General features: G+C 56.5%; 5 protein-coding genes across 5 annotated transcripts; 2 read left to right on the top strand and 3 right to left on the bottom strand.

Annotated features, from left to right (window-relative positions):
• Positions 1-886: 886 nt before the first annotated feature.
• On the bottom strand, positions 887-5,360 carry CCMA1212_003435 (uncharacterized protein; the record flags this gene model as incomplete). The annotated part of the gene is made up of 3 exons (XM_073700784.1): positions 887-3,702; positions 3,795-4,759; positions 5,071-5,360. 3 exons carry the CDS (start codon positions 5,358-5,360, stop codon positions 887-889), a joined length of 4,071 nt encoding a protein of 1,356 aa, XP_073560629.1.
• A 2,364-nt stretch (positions 5,361-7,724) lies between these two features.
• Positions 7,725-9,312, top strand: CCMA1212_003437 (uncharacterized protein; the record flags this gene model as incomplete). Its single annotated transcript, XM_073700785.1, has 3 exons — positions 7,725-8,559; positions 8,633-8,670; positions 8,770-9,312. 3 exons carry the CDS (start codon positions 7,725-7,727, stop codon positions 9,310-9,312), a joined length of 1,416 nt encoding a protein of 471 aa, XP_073560630.1.
• Positions 9,313-10,192: 880 nt separating this feature from the next.
• CCMA1212_003438 (uncharacterized protein) lies at positions 10,193-10,393 on the bottom strand (the record flags this gene model as incomplete). Its single annotated transcript, XM_073700786.1, has 1 exon — positions 10,193-10,393. One exon carries the CDS (start codon positions 10,391-10,393, stop codon positions 10,193-10,195), a length of 201 nt encoding a protein of 66 aa, XP_073560616.1.
• A 286-nt stretch (positions 10,394-10,679) lies between these two features.
• Positions 10,680-13,583, top strand: CCMA1212_003439 (Protein BOI2; the record flags this gene model as incomplete). The annotated part of the gene is made up of 2 exons (XM_073700787.1): positions 10,680-10,890; positions 10,990-13,583. 2 exons carry the CDS (start codon positions 10,680-10,682, stop codon positions 13,581-13,583), a joined length of 2,805 nt encoding a protein of 934 aa, XP_073560617.1.
• Positions 13,584-14,612: 1,029 nt separating this feature from the next.
• On the bottom strand, positions 14,613-18,422 carry CCMA1212_003440 (uncharacterized protein; the record flags this gene model as incomplete). Its single annotated transcript, XM_073700788.1, has 1 exon — positions 14,613-18,422. The coding sequence occupies one exon, from the start codon at positions 18,420-18,422 to the stop codon at positions 14,613-14,615; it is 3,810 nt and encodes a 1,269-aa protein (XP_073560369.1).
• Positions 18,423-19,680: the final 1,258 nt, after the last annotated feature.

Below are 19,680 nucleotides of genomic sequence, written 5' to 3' on the forward strand. Positions count from 1 at the left end.
CAACCGTAAGCGTCTCCATAGTTGTCAAGCGACCGCATAGATTATCGAGTTATCAGAACACACCTCTCACAAGACAAACAGGACAGTTCTTGAAAATGGCATCTCGCCTTGGCTTTGGAGCATTGCTCACATGCCCTGCGTCGTCGAAGAAGACTCTGCGACTTGCGTCTCTCTGTCGATGCGCTCATGGCTTAGAATAGCTGCTATTTGATCAAATAACGAAATGTAGAATCAACCACAGCTCTTCCTGTTTGGCCCTGAGTTGCGAGCCCCGATTGCTTTTGTCAAGATGAAAGATTCCGCGATCATTTGGCGGGATTCGCGGAGTGGAAACACTGACAGTTGAAGACGACTCTCCGACGTTAGTCTCGTATTGCACATGAATCCCAAGCCTCACCTTTCAATTCTTGCACAAGTCATCGGGGGTTCCCGTATTCACGAACAGCCAATCACTTTCCTCTGTCCGTTTCCCGACCCTGCGTCAAGTTCTTCTCTGTTTGTCTGCCTTTTTATAATACTTGTGTACCTACAGTTAGCTGGATCATGCCTTCACTTAATGCTGCCCAGTAGGGCCTTAACCTCTCTCTCCAAGACGACGACTGTATAAAAGGCCTCCCCTTGCATCCAAATCAGTGTTCTTCTCCCTGCCCAGGCCAGAATCCTTCGCCAGCTTGTTACAGACGCATCTGGATAAAGCAAAGAATATTCAGCCATACATGTGGTTGAAACCACCGCTCGTTGAAGGTGTTCTCTCTCGTCAACAGATCCGAATGGAAGCCTCTATGCATGGAGATAGTAGACGTCGATGTCGACAATGGATGTATAATCCTATATTGCTCCACGCCTCCAAATTCCATGGTGATGCGTCCATAGTGTTAATAACGCATCATTCAATTGCATCTGGAGTTATCTCGTGGATCTCCACTCGGCTCCGAGGGCTCGGCTGGCCACCGTCAGAATCGGACAGCTCTTCGCCTTCATCGCCCTCTTCTATGGCCGTCCAGCTGCCGTCCGCAACCACCTCAATCTTCTGGACGCTCGCCTTGCCGCTAGCCAAGAGCTTCTTTGCTACATCGGCAAAGAAGTCGTCTACCTCGAGGTTGCAGGGCCGCGCATCCAGACCACATATTGGGCAGCCCCAGCAGTCTACCGTAGTCGGCTCGCCTTGGCCCGGCGATGGCTTGCTTGGGCGAGAAATCAGCCAGTTTCCCAAGTCAAAGCACTCGAGATGCAGGCAGTTGCGGCCTCGCACGGGCGTGTCAAAGAGCGTAGAGCTGAACAGGTCTGCGACCGATACCGTCAAGGCGTCGCTTTCAATGATAATCTCATCAGTATCCAATGCCCTGAGTCGCCTGCAGATCTCCTTCTTGGTTGCTTCTGCCCCGGCATGGGGCCCAGAATTCACCATGTCCCAAACAGTATCGTGATCCAACGTGACGATGCGCTCGACAGCCATGAAGTAGACAAAGTCTTGTTTGAGGTTTTGGGGGAACAGCGGCAGGTTGACGTTGATCTTATGCTTTCCCTTGGACAGCGAGTGGGTGAGCTCGAGCGGCAAGTCGTGATGAAAATGCTGCTTGCGGCGGACATGCATAATCTCCTCATTGACCGAGACAAAGATGTGCGGCGGCCAGTAAGTTGCGCCTCGAGTCCATGTAGCCGCATCAAAAGTCGTAGGTCCCTCCTTCTTGCGGCTCGCGCACATGCGGAGACGGTATCGAAGCGAGTTGTTGAAGTGCCGGCTAACGGGCAACTGGGTAAGGAACGGATCATCGAGGGGCGAGGCAGGTGGTCGGCTGGTAATGGAGAGACGATCTGCCTCTTCTTGGGCAACGTCAAACTCGAGGACAGTGACTCCCATCTGGGGAGATATCTCCCTTGGTTCCACGGCAAACGTTGAGAGGAACTGGTAGTAACGAGTCATATGCTTTTGCGCGCCTAGTGCTGGGCTGGAGGAAGTTCTCCGAGGGCTACGCAAACCAGACAAGTGGAGGCTTGCTTGTACTGACGTCCAGTCATGCGGGCTGAAAGGATGTTCATTAGGGGGAAGGGGATGAGTACTGAACTGCGGAACTGACTGGCTGGTCGTCGGGCCGGGATGCGGTGCGGGCGCTGGAGGGCGATCTCGAGTATGCACTTGCCCTTGCACATAAGGCAGGAGAGGAGCCTGCAGCATGTGTACCGGCATCGGGGGAAGAGGGAGATGCTGAAGGGCCAGGGTAAGCTGAGGGCCTGAATGTACCCGACTCTCGCCTTGACGGTCTTGGAATCCCTCCGACCCCTGAGGACCCTGGGAGCCCTGGGCCATTTGCAGCGTCTGAGCTGGCGGCATAGTCTGCTGATGTGGGTGAGTCAGGAACAACGGCGGACCACTGGGGGGCAGAGAAGACGGTCGGTGATGCTGCCTGCCACCCCCCTGTATACCGGCCTGTTGTCGGTCTTGTCCTGAATGGGGCAGCAAAAGGTTATGAGGTGTGGGAATGGGAATTTGCATTGCTTGGGGGTTTGTGCCACGGACATGACTCTGAATGCCAGGATTGCCATGATGTTGCTGCTGCTGCTGCTGCTGCTGATGCTGCTGTGGAAGAGGGTGCTGCCGAGCGTACAGTTGCTGCCGAGCGTACAGCTGCTGCCGAGCGTACAGCTGCTGCCGCTGGAAATTCCGAACGTACTGGAGATACTGAAGATGCTGGGGATGCTGGGGATTTCGAAACTGCTGGAGGAGTTGAAGTTGCTGGAGGTGTCGGGATTGCTGGGGATGTTGCAACCGCTGGGCAAGTTGGGGTTGCTGAGGGTGCTGAGGACGCTGAGAATGAGGAGTCTGTTGCTGATTTTGATATGATTGTGGGCGCTGCACATGTTGGGTTTGCGGCGGATTTTGCGGACTCTGGGGAGGTTGGGGAGAAGGATACTGCTGGGGATGACTCGGTGGAGGAGAAAACTGAGGGCGATGAGGCTCCTGTGGTTGCGGAGGAGGAGAAGGATGTTGGACATGAGGAGTATATGAAGAGTGAGGGGGCGGAGGAGGGGGAGTGGGATGATGAGGAACGGAAGGACGCGCAGGAAGAGACGGGTGCCGACGAGACAGAGTGGGAGAAGCCTGCAGAGGCTGGGGAGGAGGAGAAGGTAAAGACGGAGAAGGGTGAGAAGCATTCTCACTCTGATGCTGCCTTGGCCGTTGTTCTATAGGTGGTAGAGATTCGTCTCGCGGTGAAATCATTGGAGGTAAAAAATTCTGTTGCTCCAAGACGGGCGGCCCCGGTGGTCCTGGAAGCCTCGCAGCCTGCGAACTTTGTCGGCGGTCGGTGGCGCCTGTTGAGTATTGTAGGCCGTAAGGCCGAGGCTGACCTTCGGAGCTCGCTGTAGGCTGAGACGGTGGGCGCGCAGGCAGAGAGCCAGGTTGAGCGGGTTGAAGGGGCTGAGGGGAGGCTTGGGGAGAGGCATGCGGAAGAGCTTGGTGAGGCTGAGGACGAGCCATATCAGCCGGTGTTACGTGCTCATGGCCTTGTTGAGGATGAGAAAGCTGCGGCTGTTGCGCTGCACTCGGGGTAACACCTGGGCTGTTGCTGTTGTTTTCGTTCATGTGTGTGTTTGTGTTCGTGTTTACGTTTGCGTCTGTGTTTGCGTCGTTGTTGATATTGATGGTGCTGCCACTGGCTGGCACAAGTGCCGGCACTCCTTGGGCGTTGGCAGCTGGCACGGCTATATATAATGCGAACACCCCATAGACCAGTCAGCCCCGATAAACAGTTGTCAGAAGAGATAAGAATGCATCGGAGAAAGCCTTGACCAACCTGTGAGACTGGCTTGTTGCATTCGAGCCTTCTGCACGACAGCCAAGTAGCTCCTCAGCATAGTGCTGCGGATGTCCGCCCTTTCCTCCGGCGACACGTTCTGCTCTTCAAATGCGCGCTCCTGACGGTTATCCATGGTGAAGAGATGGTTGATCTCTACCCCCAGCGGTCCGTTGGGCACCCCGATTACTCTGCGGATGTATGTGAACAGCGTGTTGGCGATGGTTGGCGACGTACACGAGAACCAGTCGCGGATTTGGAATGCCATAAGGGGCACCTTTTTGGCTTTGACGGCTGCCAAGGCGCGTGGCCACTTGATGGCAAACATCATGAGGAAGTCTTTGATCTGGCAATACACGCGATTGAGACCAACCACGTCGTCGCTGAACTCCGGGAATTTGGAGCACCAGAGCTGATGGGGAGGACTCAGTCGCTCACCATCTTGGAACAGCTTATACAGCTCATCAAAGGCTACATCGATGACGGCGGGCTGAAGGGGGAAGCGGGCATATGCTGCCCTCCTGTCTATCAGCCAGCAACAGTATTGCTGGTGAAGGATAAGAAACACCGGGTCCATGTTGTGGCAGGCTCCAAGAAGCATGCCATACCGGGCCCTCTCGGTGAGCGTGGCAGTTACATTGCCTTTCTCGAGTTGCTGGATCCTGTCTTTCATCAAGTCTATGGCCTGGAACATGGCTGTGTGGAGAGGAGGAGCATTAGGAGCCGTATCTGGTGTCGGTGTAGGCATATTTCGGTCTGTTCTCTGCATATCGACATCACCAACCTGATGGCTCGTTGTTTGGTCGATTGTGTCCATCTTTCGAATTTCATAGGGGGCATGCCACGCTGGTGCTGATTCCGCTGGGGCTGTCGTAGGTCCGTCTGGTTGGCCTTGAGCATGGGTGGATGCCGGACTTGCTTCACTGGTGAGAGATGGGGAGGGTAACGTGCACGTGGATGAAGCGCTATGTAGCACAGGTATATGTTTGTTAGCAGATATGTCCGAGTATGGGTCTATTTGTAGAGAGCATGGGGTATGCTGGAGAGGTAGAAGTAAAGCAGAGAAGGGGACCAGAAGCTCGCAGAAGGCGGCACTCCCCAGAATGTAGACATATAAAAGGAGGAGGAAGACTTTAAAGAAGATAACACAAAGAAAAACAGAAAGATTAAAGTATAGTGGGATGACGAAGGAGCAAGAAAAGACGAAGGGACAGAGAAAGGATGAGAAGGGGATGACTACGACAGCACGAGGAATGCAATGATAGGGCTGCGTTACCTATGCGAAGAGGTCCATGCACATCGGCCTGCTTGTGCCGTATGTGCCTGTGAATCGGGCACCGACGCGGAGCCGGAGACGGAGAGACGGGAGGGGGGAGGAGAGGCAGCAATGGCGGGAGAGCCAACTGTGGCGCTCGCAACAGCAGTATCAGCAGCAGCAGAAGAAGCCGTGTTAGAAGCAGCAGAAGCAGCACCTATTTCGACTGCCAACTGCAGACTTCGGCTGCTCAGCTTGGACTTTCGTTGAGGCGGCTTGCTAATCTGCTTGGTCCCTGGCTTTGGAGGCATTGCAGCTGATCCTACTTGTGAGAGGCGAGTGGTGTTGGCTGATGCTGTGAATCGGGGGCGTTGGGCATGGACGGGGATGTATCTGACTGTAAGTGGACGGATGGATGGATGGGCGAATCCTTGTAGCAAGGGCTCCCAGTATGTGAGTGCGGATGAAGTGATTGCTCTGAGCTTTGTCGGACGCAGAAGGATAGCTGCTTCAGTGCTCAGGCAGAGATGATTGATGGCTCGGCTCGAGCCAGTGAGGATAGAAGAGGAAGATGAAGAGGGAGAGAGAGGGGAGGAGGAGAGACAAACAAGACATGGGAATCAAGGCAAGCCGCATCTGTATCGATACCCATCTGCGTGCGCATCAGCTGCCTGACTCAACCGTACTTCTACCTCCCTCGCATAAGGCACCTTGCCAGCAGTACCTGAACTGTGAATCTCGGCCGCCGTCGAGCGTAAAGCGCCCACTCGTTGGCAGCCTTACAGTACGGTATGCGCAGGATACATGTAACAAGGGACATGCAGCATCACGACGTCTCCCCAGGATGCGCGTGCCGTGCCAGCGTAACTCGCCGCCAGAGAGCAGCCGCAGGGCTGGGCGGTAGGATCTTGGCCCATGCGCTTCGTCGTCCTGCAAGTTGTTTGTCACGCTCCCTCTTTGCTTTTCTCATGCAAGCCACAGCAAGCCATGCAGCGTGACAAGCAACCACCCGCTGGACAGGCCGTGCAAGGAATGCAGAGATTTAACAATCTTGCAGTCACCAGAGCCCTTGGAGTCTGGGCGGTGAGGCGAGGCGGCTCTTTATTGTCCAGCTTCTTGACCTTCTTTTTGACAAGGTTCCGGGTGCTCCTAAGGGAAGCATCACGACTACCTACATTTCACCTATACCTTATGTACCCATTCACATATTGGATGCTCCTACCTAGTTGTTTCCAGACAAGCGGCTTCTCTCAAGGGATGTGTCCGTATGCCTGTGTGCCGTAGATACGTCGTACAAAGTGTAATGGCGGAGGAAGACGCATGGTGGCGCGTCAATAGCAGGGGGCGCGGCATGCGAAGCGCTTCGACATCCTGTGTTCACTTCTTGCTTTCATCTCCCGTCTCCATCATGGAGTACTGCAAAGAATTGGGAGTCATCAGGCACAGATTCTGTGCTCAAATGAGGTTGGGCTAGTCTACAATGTAATGGAGTCCAAACCTCGTAGTCAGGCACCCGCTCGGCACTTTTCGATAGCCTCACGCCAACGTGGGAACTGTTCCACTTGATTCCACTTGGATTCGCCCTACAATTTGAACGAGACCTGAAGTGGCTTGAGCTGGAGCCTTGCACTGCATGCAGCCAACCTACGGCTGAGGACGTTCCAAAGATGGTAGACTGCATACGGCGTCCTGCCTTCGGGACGCAGTTCAACAAGTATGGCAGCTCGTACTGCAGCGTAGACTGCCCATGAGTATACGGGTTCTGTGTACATAGGTAACTGAGGCAGGGGACAACCTACCGTGATTGATTACAACAAGAGAGAAGAGGAACAGGAGACGAGAAGCAGGATTTAGTGAAACTGTGCGGTAGGAAAACTGAGCCGTGTGACTGCATCTTGAGAGACACTGTATTCCGATAGGTGGGTCCCCCGCATATCGGGTCAACTTGCCATGTGACCCCGCTTCCCTCTGGACTCTAAGGTCCGGTCGCTCTTGCACTGTCTTGGTACCTAAGTAGGTAAGGTAGTATGGGGGCCACATCGTCCACATACAGTAGGTACTTAAAACATGAAGGCATCGTCATCCGCACTTATACCTAGACTTCAACGTATGCGAGAGACGCGGCAATCACATTATATTGGTAGGGCTGAGACTGATCCTGGATCATTGGTCAAAGAGGAGCTCTGCCATCTTGAAAAGTTCTGGGTGCTTCACTAACCAAATGCCTCGCATGATACACACTACAAGGGACCGCCTTCCTGAGGTACCCCAATCGATATCAACTTGAGGAGTAGCAACTGCGTAACTTTGAACAGACGGGCCGTTTATGACTACCTTGGACACTGCCCGAGATGTTTCGGGAATTACTGCCTTCTTCAAGCAGAAGAACGCCACACTAATGAACCCTCGGATAGCCTTCTGTTCATCTCGTGGTCAAGTGTGACTCGCACAAAACAAACACGCTACAACAGCTGCTCGCCTCTTATTGAGAAAACTTCAAGGCAGCAAGATTATCAAGGTTTCGACGAGCAAGCCCCCGTCTCGATGGCCCCGAAACACTGAGCACTCGGCGTCTCAAACCATTTGCCCCTCCTCTTCATTGTGATTTATCCCTCTGGTGACGGGCTATACTGCATCCTAGCACTATTGCGACTGTCTGACCCATCAAATCATCAATGTCGTCAGAATCCGGCAGCGAGAGGTCGTGGCATCGCTTGCCCCCAGAGATTCGGCACCAGATACTGCAGTCCTTCCTGGGGCAAGACGGTTGTCGCCAGGCTCCCTATGCCACGGTGTCGCGAGAATGGCAGGCGGTCGTAGAACCGCGCACGTTCGCTCGAATCAGGCTGACGCCGTCGCGTATCGAGGAGTTTGAGTCCATGGTCCACCGCAATAGGGCTCTCGTACGATCCATATGGTTGTGCTTGGAACTCATGGAATACGACTGCTATATGTGCGCGCCCATGGATCCATTACTGCGAGGGTTCCGGAACACGGACAGCTTCATGATCATGGTATCATTGCTTGATGTCTTCACAGCTCTCAGCAGATGGGATTCACGCGGCAGCCTGCAGCTGGACATTAGCATTTACTCCGTCAGCGATTCAGAGCACTGGTTCAAGTATCTGACATTCGAACCCGATGTATCCTTTGAAGAGAGCGGCCGGCGTGGACGCGTAGAGCGAGCGATACAAGCCAAATGTGACGACTGGCACCACGGTTGGCGTGGTGGCCGGCGACGGTTCGCCCCAGACAGATGGGCCATCTCCAAGATTTTCAACGACATGATGGGCAACGGGCCCTTTGCGGAAGACGGACAAGAACACGAGTATTGGCATCTGCTGCCTTTGGTCCCAGCAGTGACGAGTGTGCTTCTTCGCCAGCAGAACCGCCGACGATGGAAACCGACGGCGCTGGCAAGCATATTTGCCCGTCTTCCCCGTCTTCGGGAGGTGCATTACGAGCCTTGGAGGGAATGGGTTCATACACAGCAGGCCTCGACGGATGAATGTCAGTCTGCCATGCATTTGTTGTTGTGATGTTACCAAGCACTGACATCATACCGAATCTGGTCAATCTGCAGGCATGCGATCGCTCTTGGAGTCCCTTGCTTTGAGCCGAGTACGCCGACACATATTGTTCGAGACTTCCTGTCCACAGTACTTGCTTGATTTCCCGAATTTCGATACTGACCGAGGCTCGACCCTTGTTGTCAGCCAGGCCCTCGCCAGTGCCAGTCTCTTGCTTGAGCACCTCTCAGCATCGTTCATGGTAGACGCCAGCCATTTCTTTGCCGCCCGCGAGCCGACCTGGCGATGGCGCAACTTGACATGGCTGGCGCTAACTTCACGATTGCTCACTCCCGATCAGGACTCTGAGACGACGGAGGACATGCTTCAGGCAGCAGCGGGGGCGGCCATGGCAATGAGAAAGCTCGAAACTATGGAGATATGGAATGGATCAGAGGGATTGGCAATGGTCTTCAGATACCAGCGAGCCCCAGCGAGGGAACTGGCTGTGATCACAATGAGGGGAACATGGGAGCTCGCCTTGCATCCTGCAGTCGTCAATGCCTGGGAAGTCGTTGCGAGGAGGCATTGTTGCTACGGATGCACCTTTGAGACGGAGTTGCTGGATGCTGCTGCTGTCGCCTCGTACGGTGATGCAATACACTGTCTGAGGCTTTCCAACCCGGTGCTTCGGCCCATTTCGCTGGAGCAGATTCGGATGGAGCAGAGGATTCGTGACGGGAGTGTTCAGTGAGAGTTGAAGACGACAAGGGGCCAATGATGAGCTTGACATCAAGTAAGTAGTCTCTACCCTTAACGTAGGAGGTTTGAATACGGTAGTATGAATACAACAGAATGTTCCTTGAGGCACTACATGTGGATGCATGGAGTGGCGACTTGTAGTTGAAACAAGCGCAAGACACACTTGGATGACGCACTTTAAGTTGATGACAGAGGATTGTGTAGGTTATGAGGATTGGTATCGCTACCCATTGTCAGCATACAACAACTCGAGTACAAGTAGTTAGAAAGAAAAGACAGAAGGAAAGAAAAATCTTTGTCACTACTAGTTTCAGTATCCATTATTATTGTCATGATCGAATACCCCATCCGTACTGTACCAATCCATCATGATTTACACGAGGTTCATATTGGCAGCATCAACAAACGGTGCTGGCCGTCTCCAAATCCGGCTCCAGTGGCCTGAGTTGGCCCAACTCCCCTAAACGCGCACACTGTGCAGCGCCCCTGCGATTCGATTCGCCAGCCCAGCCTCCAGCCGCCCAATCGCCTGAGCCGCCAACTCGTGCACCAATCCAAACCGTTTCAACCCTCAACGCAACCAATCTGGCAGCGCCGTCCAATCAACCCAACAAACGGGCTTCCAGATCCTGCTCGGCACAGCCCTCTCCAGCCCTCTCCAGGTCGCTCCCCCAGCTGCAACACAGGGCGCAGCAGCTCGCAGCGCACACAGGCGAAACCACGGGACTGCCGCCACTGCCAGCGCCCGCCTCCGCTGTGCGCGCCTCTCTCCGCTCCCCGGACGCTTTTTCACGAGGCCCAAGCGGCTCCAAAGGGGTCTTGGGCTGGGGGGCAAAGGACAGGCTCGCCTTTTTCTGCTCCCAACTCTGTGCTCAACTGCCGCCGCCCGTACACAGCGAACTCGGTCCGGGTCGAAGCCCAGCGGCAAACGGCAAGCCTCGCTGGTCGTTCCAGACGACGCAATCTCCAGTTGCGGCGCGGCGCAGCGCATGAACCCGCCTGACGAGGCTCGACCGCCCTCCTGCTCCCTCCTGCTCGTCCCCCCCATCGGGATTCGGGCAAAGACCGCTCATGGCCGTTGTCGCCTCACAGCGTTGATGAAAGCAGTAGCATCTTCTTGGCTTACAGAACAGGCGAGACGCATCCGCTCACGGCATCGATAACCCTCCCGCCCGCTCTCCCCCGTCCAGCTGTCGTCACTCTTCGGGACCAACCGCTCCCACCTCTGCAGCCTGGCTGCATCGTCACCCCTTTGCTTGGCTTCAACAACAACAGTCACGACGACAACAACAACAACTTGTCTCCCCCCGGTTGCTCTTCGGTTTGTTCTGTATATAAACGCACGCGCCGTCGAGCACAATGGCATCGCGAGCAGCAACCGACGGGGCTGTCCGGCCCGACGTGGGCGACCTACTCATGGTGATCCACGACTTTATTGCCCGAAGCTCAGATGAGCTGAGCCTTAAGAAGGGGGATCGCGTGGAATTGCTGGAACGAGACGACGAGTTTGGAGACGGCTGGTTTCTAGGTCGCCACATGACGAACAACAACACCGGTCTCTTCCCTGAAGGTGAGTAGCGCTCAACGCCATGATTCAATGCATCAAGCAGTGTATACGCGGTATCCAGCAGACCTCCGCTAATCTTCGCCATTTTGCCCGTCATCTTAGTCTATACCCGGCCGACCCCAAGAGCCGTCTCGAACCCTGCCTCGACCCCTGCTTTCATGTCTTCACAGCCGCTTTCTCCCCTGGTAGAAGTCACTCAAGAGGCATCCCTCCAGGCCACCCCGATTGCTCATCCTTCGGCGAGCTCATCTGCCATGCCTCTTTCATCAATCGCATCGCCCTCTGCTCTGCCAGCGCATTTAATGAAAACCGAGTCAGCTCCCGTGTCTGGCTTGGGCGGCACAGGATCCCCCGTCTCTGCTCTGGACAACAGCGGACAGGACGAGTTCCTCAGCGAAACTCTCAACGTCATCAACGAGCACATTACCCACCTGCAGTCACCGCCCGGCACCAGTGCTGGCAACACAGCCGCTACGGACTCTGGCAGCGAGTACAGCGTTGCGATTGACCACCGAATGTCGTACATCCAGGGAGAAGAGACGGACGAAGAGGAGGAGGCCGAACACAGTCGCGCCGAGGTGGAGGCCTGGTCCCCGGACGATGTGGCCGAGTATCTCTTTACCGAAGGCGTGGAGAAGCACCACTGCGAAGTGTTCAGGGACCAGGAAATTTCGGGTGAGGTGCTGCTAAGCATGGACCAGAGCTCCCTGTTCATTAAGGATTTCGATCTGGGGTCCGTGGGCCGGCGCCTGAAAACGTGGCAGAAGATTAAGGCCCTTCAAGACATGGTCGGCGGCGACGAGCCAGATAGCCGGCGCGCCACGCATACGCGCGGCAGCGATGGCGGATCCGAGGATGCGAAACGGACGAGAAGTCGAACGAGCACCCTGACAGGGAACTCAATATCATCACGACCCACCTCCGTCCAGGCTAGGCGCCTGTCCCTGGCCCAGTCATCTAACAAGGCCTCTCCAGCCGCTCATATAACCCCAACAAACGGCGCTCAGGAGAGCCCCTCGCGCACACACGTCAAGCGGCCGTCTGCGGCATCCATCCGAGACCTCAACCACTCACGACGCCACTCCTCGACCGAATTCCGCCTCCCAGGCTCCAATGCAACGGTGCCCAAGGTATCGGCCAACGCAAACCTGTCCGTGGGTGATGGCGTGCATAAGAAACAACCCTCCTTTGATCGAAACTGGACCCTGGGCGGCGCCGTCTCGCAGACCTCTCAACGGCCGCTCTCCTCCACGGGACTGCAGGAGATGCTAGGCACGTCCGAACCCGAGCTGCAGGACTCCGCCGTCGAGCTGGACCGGGGCTACTTCTCCGGCACCGAGGTATATAAGAAGGGCCGCAATGTGCTGCGGAAACGTGACAGCGCTAACCACGGGACTCAACAGAGCTACGCCGACGAGCAGAGAGTGCGCAGCGCAACGGCCCTCTCCCGGCACTCGAGATACGGTAGCGTCGATTCTTTCCGGGACGGAGCGCCGTCCGCCGCCCAGAAGTACTACGGCATCCAGGCGAGCCCCCACAGGCGAAACGCCTCGACCAACACGACCGACTCTGTCCGCCCGCCGCCCCCGGCCAAGGATGGGCCGGCGCCGGCCGTCACCAACCTGGACACCATGATGAACCCTGCCCTGGCGGAGCCGTCGCCAGTCGCCGGCAAGGGCCAGGGCCTCAGCGCCGGCTGGCTCTCGTCGGTGACCGAACCAGTCGGCAAAGCCACGCGGCCCGCCATGCGAGCCATATCAGACAAGCTTACCTTTGAGAGATCCAAGGGCAGTGGATCGGCCGACCTCTCGACGAATGAGCCGCCCATCCCCTCACCCGTGCGGACGGGATCCAGCACCGCCTCGGCAGGGCAGAGCCTGGAACTCGAGTCTCATGAAGCCCTCAAGAGCCCCGTCACGGCGACGGCTCCCGCCAACAAGAAGGGTGGAAAGAAGGGCAAGAAGGAGACGAGTGCCTACACGCAAGGCCTGTTGAAGATTCCACCTGCGGTGGCCATGAAGGATGCGGATTACTACGGCTGGATGAAGAAGAAGAGCTCCAACCTGATGACGACCTGGAAGCCGCGATTCTTTGTTCTCAAGGGACGCCGGCTTGCTTACTACTACTCGGAGGAAGACGATCAAGAAAAGGGCCTGATTGACATCTCCTTCCACCGCGTTCTTCCGGCTGATAACGAGAGGCTGACCGGACTGCACGCGACTCTGACTGGCGCAGCTGGCGGGTCGATCATGCCAAGCGGCCACACGCCCGCAGGCGACGATGGCCTGAACAAGGGCGACGACTCCATGTTCATCTTCAAGCTCGTCCCGCCGCGAGCGGGCCTGTCCAAGGGCGTCAGCTTCACCAAGCCGACGGTGCACTACTTTGCCGTGCCCAACCTGAAGCAGGGCCGCCTGTGGATGGCCGCCCTGATGAAGTCCACCATCGAGCGGGACGACACCCAGCCCATCACGACGACGTACCAGCAGAAGACGATATCCCTCGCCAAGGCGAAGCAGATGCGCCATCGGCCCCCGGGCTTTGAGGACGCGGGTGCCGCGGGGGCACAAGGCGGCGAGGCGGGCAGCGGCGTGTCCGGCATGGACAAGCAGCTGGCGGCGCTCAAGATTGACGGGGCTCGGCTGGACGTGAACTTTGGCGACAAGGATTCGACCTTTTCGCCGTTGAGCGCATAGAATGCGCTGCGGTGGAGGAAGAGCTCTGATTTGATTTGATTTGATTTGATATTGACATTGTTAAGTGGGAGGATGGGAAATCTCGACGTCATCATGAAGTGGTGGGAAGGGGGGAGGAAATGCTTTACTCGCCAAAGAAGGAGTTATCATTATTAGTGCTTGCAGTAAGGAGGAGAAGCTTGCAGTGAGGAGCGGAAGAAAGAGAAGAAAAAAAAAAAAAGAAATCAAGAAAGAGGGAAAGTTTTGTTTTTTGACATGAGATATGGCTGGCTGGCTTCTTGGCAGGTAGGGAGGGAGGCGCCCCGTTAATGAGAAAGAAAGAAAACTCGTAATTCGGATCATGAAGAAAGTTATGCAGCTCCAGTACCCCATTTCATCACCGCTTTCTTATTACCTAGGGGGGGGGGTGGAAGGGTTTATAGTAATTTAAGACTATACCTAATATTCTTTGAAGACTTTCTTTATATGCTTCTGTGTTTTGTGGTATGCTTTGCGCTCAGTGGATCTTGTGCAAGGTTCCTCCTGTCTAGTCTCTAGTGTCATTTTGAAGTTTTCACGTGGTATTTCTGCCTGAGTGCTGATTTGCTTTTACTTTTAGGTCTTGGGGGCGAGGGGGAGGGGGAGGAGGAGGGGAGTTGCATGTTTCTTTCTCCTGGTCATCATCACCTACGTATACTTGCCCAATGATCAGGGGACATGTGTGGCAAGTCAACCATTTGAGCAGGAATCTCACAATTCAACTGTACGAGGCAACATGATCAAGTTCATTAAAGAAACGCTACCATAGTATATCCGGCCCGCATCAAGCCGTAGCCGTACAACAAGACGTCAAAACATGCGTGCACCCGCGCCAGTCCTTCCATCGAGGCCCACGCGCCCCGAAAGTTCTTTCTGGGTCCCAGTGGGCCAGCATAAGCCCAGCCCCCTTGGAACGGACGATACAGTCGTTATACAAATGCTCAGCTCGTGCGAACACCTGACAATCCTTCTGCTAGTCATTCCTCCTGCCAGCCCACACCCAATGCCCAATCAATCGCCCTGGAGTTTCTGATTCATGCCCTGGAGGAGCTGCCGGATAGACTTCATGAGATGCTGCTCCACCCCCTCAAAGTTGCTCGCCGGCTCGCCCTCGGCCGCCTTGGGCATGATGCTGGCGTCAGCGAGGCCAATCACCCGATCAATGGCGGACAAGGTCACGGCCTCAGCCTTGGCCTCTCCCAGACCAGCCTTGATGGCATTGACAGAGGCATCCTTGAGCCCATTCAGCGCAGCCAATACCTTGGGCTCGAAAACAGGTGGCGTGTCTGTAGGCAATGAGGTGGAGCTTCCGGGCGTGGGACTCTTGCCCTTGGTGAAGCCGTCGATGACTTGCCGGATTCCCTTGATGCAGATGGCCTCCATCTTGTCGTTTTCGGTCGCTTCCTTCTTGAGCCCAATGCACCTGTTCAGGGCTGACATGACAATGGCCTCAGCCTTGGGATTGCCGGCCTTCTTGAGGTTGTCCACGAGGCCGTTTTTGAGGCCGACGACTGCGCCAAGCAGGCGAGGCTCGATGATCGGCCGAGCAGGCGCCGCCTGTGGTCGAGGTTGCGGCGGGTGAGCGGCAGCCTGCACAGTCGTCTTCTGCGCTGCTGGCGCGGCCCCCGCAGCGGCCACCTTTGGCTCCGTGGTGGCGGCGGGCGAAATGCTTGGTCGGACTGGCTGCTGGACAGGCGCAACGGCAGCCGCAGTCGGTACGCCGGCGCCGCTGTCCTCGGCCTTGACAGCCGGGCTTGCCAGGGGAGGCGGCCGTGAGGCATAGGGCGAGCTGTAGGCTCCGGGCTGGGGCACGCCGAGCTGGGGGCGAGCCGGGGCTGCCGGGGGACCGTATCCTGGCAGTTGGATCGGGGCTGGAGCCGGAGGCGGAGCGCCCACGGCCGGCTGAACCGGTTGGTGGACAGGGGGTGATTGTGATGGGCCATACGGCGCTGGACGCGATGCTTGGCTCGGCGGCTGCGCCGCATATGCGGGAGCTTGATATGTCGGAGCTTGTGCCTGGCCGGGGGGGTAGCCAGGATGCGCTCCAGGGACCATGTGCTGCGCGGCGTAGGGATACGAGTAATGTCCATAGGCCTGCGCAGCCGCCAGCCCACGGTCCGGAGAGGATGCCTTTCGCTTCTTACCAGCATCCAGCTCAACACCGGGCACGCGAGACCACAGGTTCGTCGTTTCGTCCTTCCTAAACGCCTCGTTCCCAATCAGATTATGGCGTACGCTGCTCTCCCACCCCTTTGTCTCGGTGTGGAAATAAAACCACGGGTATCTTTGGCAGATTCTCTTGTAAATCTGCTTCAATGTGAGACCGTCGGGGCCCGCCGCCGTCAATGTTTCGTCAATAAGCACACCGTAGTTCTTGTTCGGTTTCTGGAGCTGCTCCTCGGTGTAGTCCTCAATCTTGAGCTCCAGAGGAGGCGACTTAGGCCGCGCCTTCTTCTCCTTCTTCTCCCTCGCTCGTCTCTCGGCATCGGAGCCTTCGGCGCCGTCCTCATTCTTGGGCTTCCGAGGCTTGTATTTGCGCTTCTCGGGACGGTCCACTCCGTCTTCCGGCAGCGGGTGTTTCCTCGGCCGGCCGACTTTGCGCTTGATGGGCGGCTCGACCGGCGGCGCTTGAGGCAGTGTCTTCTTGGCCATTTCTTGCTGCTGCTTCTTAAGCAAGCGCTGCTCTCTCTTCGACATGATGCCATTCTTTGGCGGTCTGCCAGGCCCCCTCTTCCTTGGTATCTCGGGCATCGAGAGGTCGTTATTCGCTTCTCCCTCGTCCTTGATTTCAGAGTCGCCCTCGATGGATGCTTCTGGTACGTCGGCATCTCCCTCCTCCTCGTCTTCATCATCGCCTTCTTCTTCCTCCTCCTCTTCTTCTTCTTCCTCCTCCACGCCCGCTTCTTCGGCCTTCTCCTCTTCCTCTCCTTCGGCCTCATCGTCACCGCCAAAGTCGGACAGCTCCGCCGGGCTGACATCCACATCCGACAGCTCATCGCTCGTGTCCTGAATCTGGCCGTTGCCATGCGACTGTGTAAAGTCGAAGCTCATGCTCTTCCCGCCGTGAGCGTGGCGTTTCTTCGTGGCATCCTCTTCCTGATACTCTTCTGCGCCGGTTCGTCCTCTCTCTACGCCGTTGATGATGAATCTGAAGCCAACGTCCTTGATCTGGAGGCGATCGCCGCACCTGAGAACCACCTTTTCGCTCTTGTAATGCACATCCTCGCAAAAGAAACCATTCTTGTGCAAGGGAATAGCCTCGAAGACACCCTCATCCGGGTTGTAGGCAATCTTGAGATGCTCGCGGGAGATGGCCTTTGTTTTGCTCGCAATGTTTGGGCCGGGAGAGTGGATGCCGATAAAAGGAACATGCCAGGGAGACGGCCTCAGCGAGGCCAAGTCAACTGCAGCAGCGCCAGGAGTATGGGAGACGTATTGGCGGTTTGATATGATGTTATCTTGAGGGTTCTCGTTTTCATTCTGCTGCGACGATCCTGTGGTGCTGGTCTTGCGCCGCTTCGCCGGACGCCCGTTGTCTTCGCTATCTGATTCCGGGCCAAGCATGCCGCCTTCCTCACTGACGTACGATTTACTAAACTTGTGACGGTCCTGAGGCAGAGGAATGGGAGATGGCGGTGGAAGGCCTTTGCTCGCATTCTCTTCAACGCGCCGCTGATACTCCTCGGCACGCTTCCCATCGCGCCTTGCCTGTTCCAGAGCTCGCTGGTCGCGGCCGATGATGACGGCATAGGTGGTCATCTGAAAGACGCTGTCGGCGAACTCTACACGGGCAAACGACTCAAGGCCCATGTCGGGGTCAGATTGGCGCAGGTTATTGTTAGAGCCCAGGCCAAAGTACCCTTCTTCTGCGACGTTGGGTAGGGTCATCTGAGAGGGAGTGACGGTGGGCGGCGGCGACATGGCGGGCGGTGCTGCAGACATGGAGGCCAGAGCCATCATCATGTATGCGTGGCGGTGGTCGATGGCAGCAGGCTGAGATGCGAATGGCGTTGAGGATGGGAACTGGTCTGCCGATGTCACCTGGGCAGTGTGCACGACAGACGCTGGTAGAGGTGCCCCTGTCGCAGCAGCCGCAGCAGTCGTGGTAACTCCGGGAGCGTCCGCCATTATAACGTCCTGGCCCCCGTGTTCCTTGAATTCGATTGTGGCTTTTAGGCCACCAGAGGCACCGATTCCAGATGCGTTTGCGTTTGGTGTTACCGACTGCTCTAAGCCACTGTCGGTCTTGGCTCCACCGTTGAAGGTTGGAGGCGGCGGTAGCGGCGTCGTCGTTGTCGCCGTGGCGGATGCGGCAGCGATTGAAGCTTCTGGGTTCTCTTCTAAAGCATGCGCCTGCTGTGGGGGCGCAGCAGAATCTGCTGGCAGCGACGATGACGGCGCTGGTGTGAATGCTGATGCGGCGGTTGTTGTGGCTGCAGTAGGCGCCGCGTCGCCGTGAGAGCCAGGCTGCGGACCGGATGATGTCGCCTTGTCGCTAATCGAGACGGATGCTTCTTCTGCCCTGCTTCCAGGCTGCGATTGCCCGAGCTCGAGGTCCGGCTGCCGTGAAGGATCCTGCGCCGGCTGGTGCGCGGCCTCGGGCAGCATCGACGCAGCTGCGGGCTTGGGGTCGTCGGGCAGTCGTTGCGCAGCGGCACGGGCAGCATCCGCGTCCGCAGCAACAGCCAGCGAGGCCGCCGTCGTCGTGGGAGCGGAAGCTGCAGCTGCAACTGCAGGCTCGGGCTGGGGGTCGGGCTGTTGCATGGGTGCGGCATCGTCGAGACGGCCGTCGAGCTGGTCGTGGGCGCCGGCCGAAGTCATCGCTGCTCGCTCGCTCGCTCGGGCAACAGCTCGTTCGCCAGGGCTGCGGGGAGTCGCTGCGCTGCGCTGCTGGTCGGCCGGAGACAGGAGAGCGGCCCTTGTTCTCCCTCTCTCTGGGGCGAGGCTGGCGGATCGTCGTTCGGCTGCCTCGTCTCTCTTTCCCGTTCGTTTTGGCGGCCGAGAAAAAGGTGTCGGAGCCCGTCACAAGAGAAGGCTGCGATCCAGTCCTTTTGCAGGCCTTCTTTCCTTTGAACTTTCTGGCGCGATTGCCGGGGGGGTCACAGGCGCGATCCGGGCCGCTGATTGGCTGGGCGGCGAGCTTTCTGGAGCCTCCTCACCAGTTCTTGGTTCGCTCTAGCCGTTAAGAGCAATTGGGTACGAAAAAATTATTGGAAAAAAAGAAGGCAAGGAAACAAAAGAGGCTCCTTCTGCTCGGACTTGGTTTAAACGGTGGTTGATTGTCGTTTCCCCGCGTTACCCTGATGCCGAACCTTGGCAGTTGCTGTCAAACGCTGCTCTTGCCTGCATTGATCAATTGATGATGATGATAGAAACCTTGTACCTTGAGTACAGTACGTGCCTGATGACTCATGCTGAAGATTAAGATGATGCTGCGTCACTGCATCTGTGAGGATGAATCGCTTCACTGCGATCCATCCAAGATACCGAGGCTTCAACGGTGCACTTTTATCTTGGTGCCTAAGGTACCTACATATCTATCAACCACGGTACTCAATCCCTTCGTCCTATTTCTCCAGAGACACGGGAAAAGAGACACGAAAGCCTCGAAATTCCAATTCGGCTCCGTCCTCCCTTGTTTAGCATCCCGCACCCGACTGCTGCCCCCTCTTCATGCAAAGGGGATGACGAGACCTCCGATCTAATGCAAGGCGAAAATCAGGTACTTGCCGCTGGCGTACATGCCTGACGGCTTTTCTCCGACTTCTCCGTTTTCAAGGTTGCTGCGTGTACCAGCTCGGGCGGTACTGAGCGACTGATACCTAGGTATCTAAGGTAGGTAGGTAGCTTTTGGCTGGCTCTCATGAATATTCAGCTGCATCACCGACGGACTGATGTGCGATATTGAACACTTCTAGCAGCGTTATTTGTACGTCTCGAATCTATGCACTTCATGTCATTGTCATATCTCTGCATCTACTTTATTCGAGTTCAAGAAACAGCCCGTCATTCGGTATCGACGACCTATTTTTATCTCTCTGCCGCCCATCTGATTCGCTGTCTCGCCCTCAGATCCTTC

The sequence above is a fragment of the Trichoderma ghanense genome (assembly GCF_004382785.1).
Source record: "Trichoderma ghanense strain CCMA-1212 chromosome Unknown scaffold_3, whole genome shotgun sequence".
Lineage (NCBI taxonomy): Eukaryota > Fungi > Ascomycota > Sordariomycetes > Hypocreales > Hypocreaceae > Trichoderma > Trichoderma ghanense.